The following is a 12201-nucleotide window of genomic DNA, read 5'->3' as shown; positions in this document are numbered from 1 at the left end:
TGTAAGCAGGGGTTCGGCGCATCCCGTGTCGGAGAAGCGGGTTGAAGTCAGAAGTGGTGTTTGGCCAGGCCTTCCTGTTGGAGAGGTCGTTCGGAGGCGGGCTGGAGGCTGAAGCGAGCGCTCCGGTTGGAGAGGTGGGCCGAAGTCAGAAGCGGGCGTCATTCCTCCTCGGCTAGGCCTTCCGGTCGGAGATTGGATCGTCCTTTTGGCCTATCGTCTAGGTATTTGGGTTGGCCCATGAGTTGCGCGTTGCTCGCAACATCGTCTGTTGGGCCGAGCCTTTGTTGGGAAGCTAGTCCACGAGGAACCCTGGGTTTATGAACCCAATAGGAGCCCCCGGGCGATTCGGGTAGAATCGTCTGGGGTTTTTTGTCTCGACGGCGGGTGCGCGCAAGTGCACCCGCGGGTGTAGCCCCCGAGCCCCCGGGCGATTCGGGCAGAATTGTCTGGGGGTTTTCGTGTTGTCAGCGAGGAAAGTTTTCATTTTGTCAGTGGGTGCGCGCGAGCGCACCCGCGGGTGTAGCCCCCGGGCGATTTGGGTAGAATCATCTGGGGGTTTTGTCAGCGGGCGTGTGTGCGTGTATTTTAGTTGAGGCGAAGTCGGTGGTTTAGTTCAGGGATCGAGCGAGTCAGAGCTCGCGGATCCTGGCCTCGATGCAGCCCGCGTAGCCGAGGCAGTTAGTTTAGGGATCAGACGAGACGAAGCTCGTGGATCCTGGCATCGGTGTGCATCGTGGGATCGGGGCGAGTTGGAGTCGTGGATCCTAGCGTCGGTGCAGCCCGTGCAGCCGAGGCAGTTAGTTTAGGGATTGGATGAGACGGAGCTCGTGGATCCTGGCGTCGGTGCGCGCCATGGGATCGGGCGAGTGAAAGGTCCTTGTTTGGTTTTGGTAATTGAGTGACAACTTAGGTGGACTAATTGTGTTTATGTGAGATACACAGGTGATTAGTCCACAGGTACATGTGTGTGAGCAAGATATGCCATGAAGGTGAAAATGGCTTGGAGATGTTGCAAAGCTCACACATGTGATGATGAAGGAGCTTAAATGCACATGAGACATGACATTGAGTCGTGTGATCAAGGCGGAGAAGATCAAGACAAGACTTGGCTTGATGGACCGGTTGCAAGCGTGAAGGGCAAGTCGAAGGCTTTGGAGTGATGTACCGCGTGGCGGTGAAGCTTGAGCAAGACTTGGCGCCGATGGACGATGGCAACGGTGAAGAGCAAGTAGAGTCAAGATCGATGAACCTATATGATCATGTGATGATATGAAGTGGGTCATATCATTGTTGATTGTGTTGGTGCATGTGTTGCATCGACATTGAAGGAGATGGAATGGAATACGCAAGGCAAAGGTATAACCTAGGGCATTTCATTTCACCGGTCATAGGTGTGTAGAGAAGTTTATGACCGGGTTTAGGATAGATGGCCGTACTATCAAGAGGGGCAAACTTGTTTGCATATCGGTCATCTAGTGCCACTCGAGTGATCTAACTTTGCATTGTCGCTAGGATCGAGTGGCGTGGCAAGTTGAGTGGCTAACATCCTTTGGGAAATGATTGTGAAAATGCTAACACACATACACATGGTGGTGTACACTTGATGGTGTTGGCACATTTACAAAGGCGGTGGTGTTTGTAGGGGTGAGATGGGTTTGGGTCCCTCTCTCCCTCCCGCCGAGCTTGTGAGGCGGGATTCGGCGCTTTCGGGAAAATGGAATGTCTATTTTCTATTGCGCCGGATGCAAGTTCTTGGTGGTTAGCACACTTGAGCAAGGGTGAAGAGAATGGAGAAGATGCTGGCGTCGGTCAACTGACCGGACGCTGGATCTGAATGCACCGGACGCTGGCAGGCTGCGTCCGGTCGCGCTGACGTACAGTGTAGCAGTAGCTGGAGAGTGACCGGACGCTAGCTGCGTCCGATCGCGTTCGACCGGACGCGTCTGGTCATGCTCGGGAGCTTACTAGAAACGACCGGACGCTGGGGGTTCAACGTCCGGTCAGTAGAAGCTGGAGCGTCCGGTCAGGTCAAGTGACCGTTGGAACCGGGACACGTGGTCATCTACGAGCGACCGGACGCTGAGGTCCAGCGTCCGGTCAACACGACCGGAGCGTCCGGTCGGCTCGACCATTGCCCAGTGAAGGGGTAACGGCTAGTTTAGCCTTTGGGGCTATAAATAGAAGTGGCCTTCGGCCATGGCTGGTGTGGAGCACCTCAAGGGACTTAGTGTCCATGCTTGTGAGTGCTTGGGAGCCCTCCATCACACACATACTTGATAGTGATCATTCGATTGTGTGAGTGAGTGATTCTAGTGTGATTGCATCGTGAGGTTGCATCGAGTGGCACTAGGTGATCGAGTTGCAAGCCGGTGGTGCTTGTTACTCTTGGAGGTTGCCACCTCCTAGATGGCTTGGTGGTGGTCTCCGTCGAAGCGCGCAAGAAGCTTGTGCGGCGCTCCGGAGAAGTGCTTGTGAGGGGCATTGTGCTCGCCCCGCGGGAGCCATGAAGAGCAACTCTAGTAAAGCGTGTCATTGAGCTACCCTCACTCAAGGGGTAGGTTCTTGCGGCGCCCGACGTGCGGGCTTAGCGGGTGATGCTAATTAGCCGCCGAACCACCAAGTGAGCGGTCGACACAACGGGGACTAGCGTGTTGGCAAACACGTGAACCTCGGGAGAAAAATCATCGTGTCAACCTTGTTCTTCCCGTTGGTTTGCATCCCCGTTACACAAGCTTGCAATTACTTTTATACATATTAAGCTTGTGTAGTTGCTCTTGTAATTAGATAGCTTGTGTAGCTTGCTAATTACCTTCTTGCTTGTGTAGCATAGAAGTTGCTCCCTTGCGTGGCTAATTTGGGAACACTCAATGAAATGCTATCATGGTATCTGGCTGATGCATCAACAATGCTGACCGAATTTACATTGCACTTCTATTATAGTACCCCTGGCCCGGTGATTCCAACGTAAATTAGGCCCTGTTTATCTTGCTTGGGAAACTTCATTGGCAGTCCTGGTCGTGACGGCACATATATCATGGGCCTAACTGCTGTCTAATCAAGATTCTCAGCTACTGCTGCTACTAGCTACCCAATGTCATCCTCGTCCTGGTTGGTTGCCATGTCTTCCGGTCTTCCCCGTCCATCTACCAGCTCGACATGAATGCATGCGCGCAGTCCTAATCGCGTACTCGCGTCCATGGAGTTCATATTGGGTATCAGCATTTTTCTGTATGGCGATTTCTAGGAATGGTGGCGATTACAACTCTGATACCTGATGAATGGTACGGTAGCTCATTTAATTGTGTTGTCTGAAGTCTAAACACACAACAGCTGAACAGAACACGAGGATTGCATTGGACGGCAGCTTGATGCATGGATCATGATTACCTTTCCTGCCTGTGGGCTGTGGCTTACCTGGACTACCTAGCTAGTACATGATGTGGGTACGTAGACCAAGTGTGTACATCGTACTAGGTATACGTACTAGTGTCCTAATCAGCAGTTGAAGTCTGAACTACGATTTTTTTTTGTGTGACCAACAGTCTGAAACTCTGAATACATTCTTTCTTAGCGTCGCTAAGGGTTCATATGTAAATCTTCTGTGCATGCATGTGAATTCCGCTCAACACCTTTCTCTCTATATATATGCAATGCTCTTCTTCCGTCTCTAAACAGCAGAGCAGCACACAATGCTGCACTCCTGCGTAATCCATCAACAGCTATTCATAGACTGACACTCCTCTCTCCCTCCCAAGTCCCATCTGCACTTCAGGCCGGCACCATTCTCTTCTGCTTCTCCATGCCTGATCTGATGGCTTCCCTCTACATGCTAATCTGTGGGCTCCTTCTCTCCTCTTCCCTGCACACCCCTCCTGCCGCAATGGCACATGGTTAGTGATAGTCTCTCGGTAGGCCAGACGCTTGTCGTTGGCGAGAAGCTCATATCAAGAAATGGCAAGTTTGCACTTGGCTTCTTCCAGTTCCAGCCAGCTCCAGGGACCAGCTTCAGTAAGTCCCCCTTGTCCTCCCTTGGCTGGTATCTTGGCATATGGTTCAACAAGATCCCGGTCTTTACCCCTGTCTGGATTGCTAATAGGGAGAAGCCCATCACGTATCCTGAGCTAAAAATCTCAAGGGATGGCAATCTCATCATCGCCATCTTAAACAATAATGCCAGCACTGCTGAGTCCATACTTTGGTCCACTGCTCACTTTGTCGTCAATAGGTCGACAGCAGAAACCAGCACAAACACTACTAGTACCGCCGCCGCTGCTGCCGCTGCCGTTCTCATGGACAATGGAAAACCTTGCCCTCATAGTGGCAGGAAGCTCATCATCTAATGGAACATCCTTGTGGCAGAGCTTTGACTACCCAACAGATGTTGGGCTTCCTGGCGCCAAGTTAGGCTGGAACAAGGTCACTGGTCTAAACCGCCGGTTCATCTCAAAGAAGAACCTCATTGATCCAGGCCTTGGCTCATACATCCTTGAACTAGACTCCAATGGGGTGTTGTCCCATAGGCGCCGGAAGCCCCCTTTTGTAGTGTATTTGTCTTGGTCATCTGGAAAATTGGCGTATACACTTGTACATACATTCAATGGGCTGCTAGACTCGGATGCACGGACCAAAGGTTTGCTCGTACCCAAATATGTCAACAACCATGAGGAGTACTTCACGTATGAATCACTGGATGAGTCGTCTTCCACATTCGTCTCAATAGATGTCTCTGGCCAGATTAAGCTGAATATTTGGTCACAGGAAAACATTCCTGGCAAACAGTATATGCCCAACCTGCTGATCCCTGCAGTCTGCCTGCTGTATGTGGACCTTTCACGGTCTGTGATGGCAATGCAAGCCCATTATTTTGTAGCTGTATGGAGAGCTTCTCTCCCCAATTCACCTCTTGACTGGGAAGCCGGAAATCCAACTGGAGGGTGCGTCAGAAGTATCCCCCCTAGAATGCACAGCCAGTAACAACAATAAAAACATGGCAAGTTCTTCATCAGACATGTTTCATACCATAGCTCGAGTTACATATCCTCGTTACATCTGTTGACCTTGTTGTGTTCTTGTCACTAGTTGTGCAATCTAAAGGAGTGTTCCTGACACACCCTCCAGTTTGATCACCAAGCTCCCAGTCCTGAGGCGACTTTTGGGAGGTCTCCATACAGCCACAGAAGTTTGGACCCAAATTGCCATTGCAGACCGTGAAAGGTCCACAGATAGCATACGTAGTGCAGAAATCAGCAGGCTGGGAATATATGGTCTTTCAAGACTGACTTGATTCTGACCAAACATTGAGCTTAACCTGACCGGAGATGTCTAATGAGACGAATGAGGAAGACGACTCATTCAGTGAGGTGTACGTGAAGTACTCCTCTTCAATCGTTGTCGATGTATGTGGGTTAAAACAAGCCTTTGGTCCATGGATCCGATTCTAGCAGGCCACTGAGCACAGGTAGAAGTGTAGCTAGTTTTCCGGATGGCCAAGACCAAGTTGCTACAAGAGGGGGGTTACGGCGCCCGAGGCGCAGGATCCCATTGCTGCCTATTTCAAGGCTGTATGAGCCAAGACCGGGATCTATCAGGTTCTTCTTTGAGATGTACTGCCATTTAAAACCAGTGACCTTGTTCCAACCCAACTTGGCACCAGGAATTCCAACATCTGTTGGATGGTCAAAGCTCCGCCACAATGGTTGTACTTCGTTGGAATCAGAAGATGGGTTGTTATGTGCTATGAGGGCAAGGTTTCCATTGTTCCTGAGAACGGCACTAGTAGTGTTTGTGCTGGTTTCTGTCGACCTATTGATGAAGAAGTGGGTTGTGGGACCAGATAATGGATTCAGTAGTGGCATTGTGTAAGAGGCGATGGCAAGACTGCCATCTTGTGAGATCTTGAGCTGAGTTAGCTTGAGCTCAGGGTCAGTGATGGGCTTCTCCCTGTTGGCAACCCAGGACAGGGGTGAAAACTGGGATCTTGTTGAACCATATGCCAAGGTACCAGACGGGAGAGGAGCTGGTGGTGACATCAGTGGACTTACTGATGCTGGACGACGGTACTGGTGGCTGGAACTGGAAGAAGCCGAGCGCAAACTTGCTGTTTCTTGAGACGAGCTTGTCACCGGCAGCAAGTGTCTGGCCGGCCGCGAGAGTGTCGCCATTCGCCGCCGCGGCAACGATGACGGAATGCAAAGGAGCGTGCTACAGGGAAGATAAGAGCAGGAGGCCACCGAGTATTGTGTAGAGGAGAGGAGGCATCGGGCATGGAGAAGAGAAAGCCACGGTCGTTGCAGATGGAAGGAGTCTTAGCTGTGGTTTGTCTTGTGATGGAAAGGAGTATGCTGATGCCCTACTGTTAGGAGAAGAAGTGCATATATAGGAAGAAAGAGAAAAAGGTTGCACAATGCACAGGGTGTTAACTCCATGGACGGGGAGGATTCTTGAATCTTGATTAGGACAGCAGTTAGTTCTAGTCTCCCATCAAGGGTCAAGTCAACCACCAGCTGGCCCATGCAGCGCTGGTATAATAGTTAGTGCCTACTAGGCTACTAGCAGGACTATCAGTGAAGTTTCCCAAGATTCCAACGCATGCAGTCTATACCTTGGTCATGGTCAAGTCAACCGCAAGGCGACACAGGAGGGCCCCCCAACATTCCAAGCAGTGCAAAGTCCCTATCAGAACTCACCTACAGCCTTGTTTAGTTTCTTTCCCCTAAAATTTAGCTCAATATCCCATCGAATGTGTGACACATGCATGGAGTATTAAATATAGATTAAAAAATAACTAATTACACAGTTTGCGACTAATTTGCGAGACGAATCTTTTAAGCCTAATTAATCCATGATTTGATAATGTGGTGCTACAGTAACACATGTGCTAATGATGACTTAATTAGACTTAATAAATTCGTCTCGCGGATTATCTACGGATTCTGTAATTTATTTTTTTATTAATATCCGAACACCCTATGCGACATTCTATGTGACACCCTAAAACTTTACACCCTGTATTTAATCGAGGCCTAGCTTGGAAGAAGATTACGTACCTCACTCCTGAAATTCCTCGTCTCCGGCGAGGCAATCAACACAACTGCTCCTTTCATTCCGTCATGGTCATCTAGCATATTACGTAATGCGTAATGACAATTAGCAGCTTGTTAATTGGTCAGAACTGACCAAAGGAACAATTGAAGCAACTCAGAGCAAGAGTCGCTTGAAAGAGCTCCTCCCAGAGAACAAAATACTAAAAGAATATCCACTAGACAGCATCGCAACTGAAAGCGCTGCACCACACATAACCTGCAACGAAACAGAGTATCAAGAGAGATAATCCAACAAGCATTTGGTTCCATACCCATGATCAATTCCTTGTCAAAGTTTGAATACAGATCACAATCCAAGATCCCTTCCATGCAACATGCTGAAGTTATCACTATCGCAATCGCAACACTGTTTGCACCATGATCCATTTGCAATGCAGCAAAAGTATGCATTGCTTGAAAAGGAGGCACTGCAACAAGACGAGATGTATTTTAACCATAGGTCCATACATTATACAAGGTTACACATCCAGGCCAATCAAATGGTACCACCAGCCTACCACACCTTATATAGTAGAAACCATTTCGCAAACCAGTGATTTGCAGAAGGTTATGTGACTCATCTGACTAACAGTCTAGCTTAACCACTACAGCCCTAAACATTAGTTGGTAACAAGGTAGTTCTCCTGCGACATGAACTCGATGATACAATCTCTTATGATGTCATCATGGATCATCCTGGCAATATTCATTCCGACCAGTTCCAACTCAGAACGATCGTCCAATGGCAAAGGCTGAACATCCTCCAAAAAGAAGTGTCCATTGTTACTTTGCTTCTGCACCATTTGCCAGACATTTTCAGCTAACTGTCCGTGATCTATTTCAGACCAGCACTTCATCATGATCTTTGCATGCAAACCGTTGTCTGGAATGGTCATGTCAGCCAAGATGGAGTTGACAAGATCAAACAGAAGTTTCCTGTCTGATTTCGACCACAGAACCAGCTTGTTAAACTTGTTTTCAAGACACAGGAACACATCTGAGCTCACTTGCCAATCTTCTAGGTGATCTGGCAAGTCACACACGCTAGCAAGCATGTCCTGTACATAAGAGAAATCCCTGTCCTCCTCATTCGTAAACATAGATAACCGCTCTTCCATGGCTCGATACGTTGAGATGTTCATATTGTCAAACTCGTCGCTTGACAAAGTACCAGAATAGTCTTCACAAATGTCATCTTGGTCTTCCATCTTCAGCATCTTTAGTTGCTCTCTGAGTTCTGCAGTTTTTTAGAAGGGCAAGAATAGCATTCAGTAATATTAACCATATTAAGTGAAGGAAATTTTAGTTCCTATGATATACTAACCTTGAATACCAACATTGATGCTTTTAAAAATTCCAGAATAAGTCTCTTCACCAGAACTGTGTTGCGATAAAGCAGTTGGACTTGAGCAGTCACAACTTTCAGAACTTGCAATACTTGCTGATTCTGTTGTTTGAGTGCCAACGTGATCATCAATCTCCACTGATGGTTTCCTTTCCTCCTAGAACCAGATGTATGTTAAATCTTAATGATCAGAATGCAATTATTCCATTGGAGCTAAAAATTTTCATAACAAAACTAAAATGACTTGAGAAATTGAGATGGTGTGATTAGCAGATTCAGAAATTGTACAGCTAAAAATAAATAACTATTACAATTTTTATTTAGAACAGCAAAATAATTTGACCGTCCACCCCCTAACGCCTAAACCACCAACTCAAGTCTTGCGCGTTTCTTTCTTGGCAGAAAACCTGTTTGTGCATGTTGACCAACTAACATTGACAAGGTAAATGTAAAACTGCTTGATGATAACACTGTTGGAACATACCTTCAATTCTATGCTCTCCTGATTCTGAATTGATAAAACTTCTTTTGTCTCTGGAGATGATGTTGCTAGTGTCTGGTATGTGCATCCCATAAAACCTTGTGTTTTTTCCGTGTAATCGTGTTTAAGAGCAGAATCAGATTGTTCCTGATCCTCAGTTCTGATAACATCATCAGGGCACTTTTCAGTATGTATATTGCTTGCCCGAGAAATATCAGAAATGCAGATGCTGTGCCTAGCTTTTTCTGAAGTTACATGAATCTCTTTTTCAGGTAGCATATTTTCCTTTCCTAGATGGACAGTTGATTTTCCATTTTTCTGTTTTGCATTTCTGATTGGTGATCTCTTCCTGATATGTGCATTTTCAGATTCATCAGTGGGTGAATTCAATATATCTTTCAGAATGGGCAACCTACGGGTTGGTGCAGACTGCCTCCTGCCTGACAATTTTGCAGAAGTGGTAGATGAGGCTGGAAGAGATTTGGACCTGGGAAAATTCCTTGATATACCAGCTCTTGAATCATCTTCACAGTAAATCCCTGTCTTCCACCCATCTTTACTGCTAATGCCAAGAGGGCTGCTTGGCACCTCCCTCACATTATAGGGATTGAAGTTTGGATCTGATCCTCCCCTGTGGGAGCTTTCTCTTGGTGCATCTCTATCAGACAGTCCGAGCATTTCACCTAGTGTTTTTATGCCTTTAGGAATTAAATTTTCTGAACCAGATTGGCAGGCCACTTGCCATCGTTCTGAGAGGTGCTTTCTGGCCTTTCTACTTACTGATGGTCCAGCAGAATGAATGCTTGAATAAAAGGGCATGGTGTCATCATGAGAGGTAGAACTAACTTTTGCCTTCTCAGTATCCACTTCAAGGTATATTTCTCCTGGGATGGTCTCCTCCTGCTACTGCTTTTAGGTGTTTGTTTTCTAACCTTCTGTAGTGCAGAACCCCTTTCTCCTTCAAGAACTTCATTGTTTCGTGGCACAGAAAATTGTTTACTATGGTGTGGACGATTCAAATGTCCTGTCCCACTCCTCTGTTTATATTGTGGTGCTTCTTGGCTTGATAGGAACAGGTGTGAAACTTTTCCTTTGAAGGTTTGGCTTCAGAACAACGATTTGAGAGCGACGGCATGAGCCTTTACTCTTGCCCTCATTTGGATGCCAACGGCGCCACTGGTGTAACTGAAGTTTCTCTGAGCAGCATGCTAGGAATGGGTTTCTCAAACTCCTTTGGTATGTCATGCATCCCGTCACACACACCTTCCATGCCACAAGGGATTTCTTCCTCAAATGATTGTGCAGCAGCAGCATTGCTTGTATGAGAAGAGCACTGCAACCCACTGTGGCTAAGGATGTGTCCTGAGAATCCTGACACTGCAGTCCTGTTCTCCTGAAGGATTTCAAGGAAAACATCCCTTTTGGAGTGGAGTACATCAAGTGCTTCGCTGAACTCCTTCGAATTCATATTCCCTTCACCAGTGGCAAGCCGCTTGGCATCCAAGAACTTTTGCCTGACAAATTCCAGATCAGCCTCAATGTTTGTCAGATATGGCTCCTGATTTCCAGGCTGCGGCAGCTTCATGCGTCGCCATGTTCTCCATCTCTGTTACCTCAAAAACATCCTTCAGTGCTGGCAGCTCATCAGAACTGACGTTACATGCCTGATCCCCAGACGAGACACTGTCCACATCTCGCACAACTCCAGACAAGTGTCGCTGCAGGTTAGCCCAGGGTGTCACTCTGGCACCGGTCAAGAGCTTTCTTGGGGTGAGGTACAGTGTCGAGACCCATCAGCCTAGCAACAATACCAGGCGAGCAATGGGTGAACTCCACTTGCTTCGGCACGTCTTTCTTCGCAGGAACAGTGTTCGGCTTGCTGGAGAGGCCCTGCAAAACAGAGAAAGAGAGCACGGACAAGGCTTTCAGCACGCAGTTCACTAATCAGACATATTTAACTGCGTCGAAATGCATTCGTGGACAGCAGCGTGCTACATCATGTACCTCTCTTGAATTGTCTTCACCTCTCGGCGCATCCACCGGCTGCGGCAGCATTGCCTTCTTTGCCCTTTTGAACCCCCGCTTGAACTCAAAAGTGAACTGATGCAATCATGTAGCAGTTGTAGTTACTAGGAATCGAGGTAGACAATCGTGCCAAAACGATGACTAGCAAGAGATGTGAATCTCGGAGAAACTCTAGTCCAAGTATAAATAATTAAATATTCTATTTTCTCAAAACCCACGAAACATAATTAACAAGTGCCTACAATATGAGGCGCAGCTGTACTAATCAAAAACCTTGGCGGAAACTGAAAAGTTTTTTTTAACAGGAAGAGATTGGGGACTGGTGGTGGTGGTCTACTCACCGATGTCTCCTCCACGGAAGACACCACCGGAGCCTCCAACGCCGCCGGCTCCTTGGACTCGGGGGAAGCCGAAGCGGCAGGCCCGCTCGCTGCGCAATCACGGCACGGAGAAAACCAAACCAAAAAGAGCCTCTCCGGTTAGATACGGAAAATAAATGCGGAAACGGAGAGGCAAGCTCGGCCCGTGGTCGCTCACCTCGGCGCGACGGGGTGGGCGGGGGCGGTGCCCGCTGTCGGGAGTGGGAGTGGGGGCGCCGTGGCTTCGCCGGGGCACGCGACCCGCCGCCGCGCAGCATTGCTTCCGCCTCCGCCTCCGCTCTCCTCTCTCCTCCTCCTCCTCCTCCAGGCTCTGCTGCTGGAGACCTTTGTTCGCCTCCCCTGACGAATTCAGATTTTGAACCGTGGGGCACCGGGGTGGTCGGGGGCCCACGTGAAAGTGCGGTGGGCGCGGGAGGCGCGGGCCCCGTGAGGGTCGCCAGGTCCACCTCCCTGCACATGGGCCACAGGGCGAGGCGGGGCATGGTGTCAGTGAGAGTGCTGCTGCCGCGGCGGGCGCGTGCGAGGGGGTGGTGGGGCACGCCGGCACGGGCGCGTGGGTGAGCGAGTTCGAAAAGGCTCGGGTGGAGCACGAGCACGAGGCGCGAAAGCCCAGGGCGGAGATGGGACCCGGTGCTCAGAGACTCTCTTCTCCCTCACGGCGAGTTCGTGACGAGGAGAGAGCATCCGAGGGAGAAGACCGCTCGCTGCCACTGTGGTGCGGCCACGGATCTTCTGCGGCGCTGTTCGTGGAGCGTGGACTCGAGGGTACTGCGTATTTATAGGCGAAATGGAGGCGTGCTCGTGGTAGGGATTAGGGAATCTGGTGCCATCGGTTGTCATTGATAGAAAGATGTCACGCAGATATGCTTAGGTATAGACTTTATTAAT

At 48.9% G+C, this 12201-nt stretch overlaps 1 protein-coding gene and 2 pseudogenes across 1 annotated transcript; 1 reads left to right on the top strand and 2 right to left on the bottom strand.

The window, feature by feature from the left end:
- The first annotated feature begins 3811 nt into the window (after window positions 1-3811).
- LOC136510314 (S-locus-specific glycoprotein S13-like) lies at window positions 3812-4907 on the top strand (annotated as a pseudogene).
- Window positions 4908-5405: 498 nt separating this feature from the next.
- On the bottom strand, window positions 5406-7493 carry LOC136510313 (G-type lectin S-receptor-like serine/threonine-protein kinase CES101). Its single transcript, XM_066504808.1, has 4 exons — window positions 7355-7493; window positions 7047-7117; window positions 6002-6201; window positions 5406-5940 (listed from the first exon to the last, which is right to left on the bottom strand). Exons 1-4 carry the CDS (start codon window positions 7491-7493, stop codon window positions 5406-5408), a joined length of 945 nt encoding a protein of 314 aa, XP_066360905.1.
- A 23-nt stretch (window positions 7494-7516) lies between these two features.
- On the bottom strand, window positions 7517-11795 carry LOC136514088 (uncharacterized; annotated as a pseudogene).
- Window positions 11796-12201: the final 406 nt, after the last annotated feature.

The sequence above is a fragment of the Miscanthus floridulus genome, chromosome 16, assembly GCF_019320115.1.
Source record: "Miscanthus floridulus cultivar M001 chromosome 16, ASM1932011v1, whole genome shotgun sequence".
NCBI classification, from domain to species: domain Eukaryota; kingdom Viridiplantae; phylum Streptophyta; class Magnoliopsida; order Poales; family Poaceae; genus Miscanthus; species Miscanthus floridulus.
This window is presented reverse-complemented; position numbering and strand designations above follow the sequence as displayed.

Bases quoted from the DNA above. Each gene is read 5' to 3' on its own strand.
- LOC136510313 (XM_066504808.1), bottom strand. From the start codon at position 7,493: ATGCATACTTTTGCTGCATTGCAAATGGATCATGGTGCAAACAGTGTT. The intron at 7,118-7,354 runs GTATGGAACCAA...GTAATATGCTAG, and splicing joins TGACAAGGAATTGATCATGG to ATGACCATGACGGAATGAAA. The intron at 6,202-7,046 runs GTACGTAATCTT...TCTTCCCTGTAG, and splicing joins CGAGGAATTTCAGGAGTGAG to CACGCTCCTTTGCATTCCGT.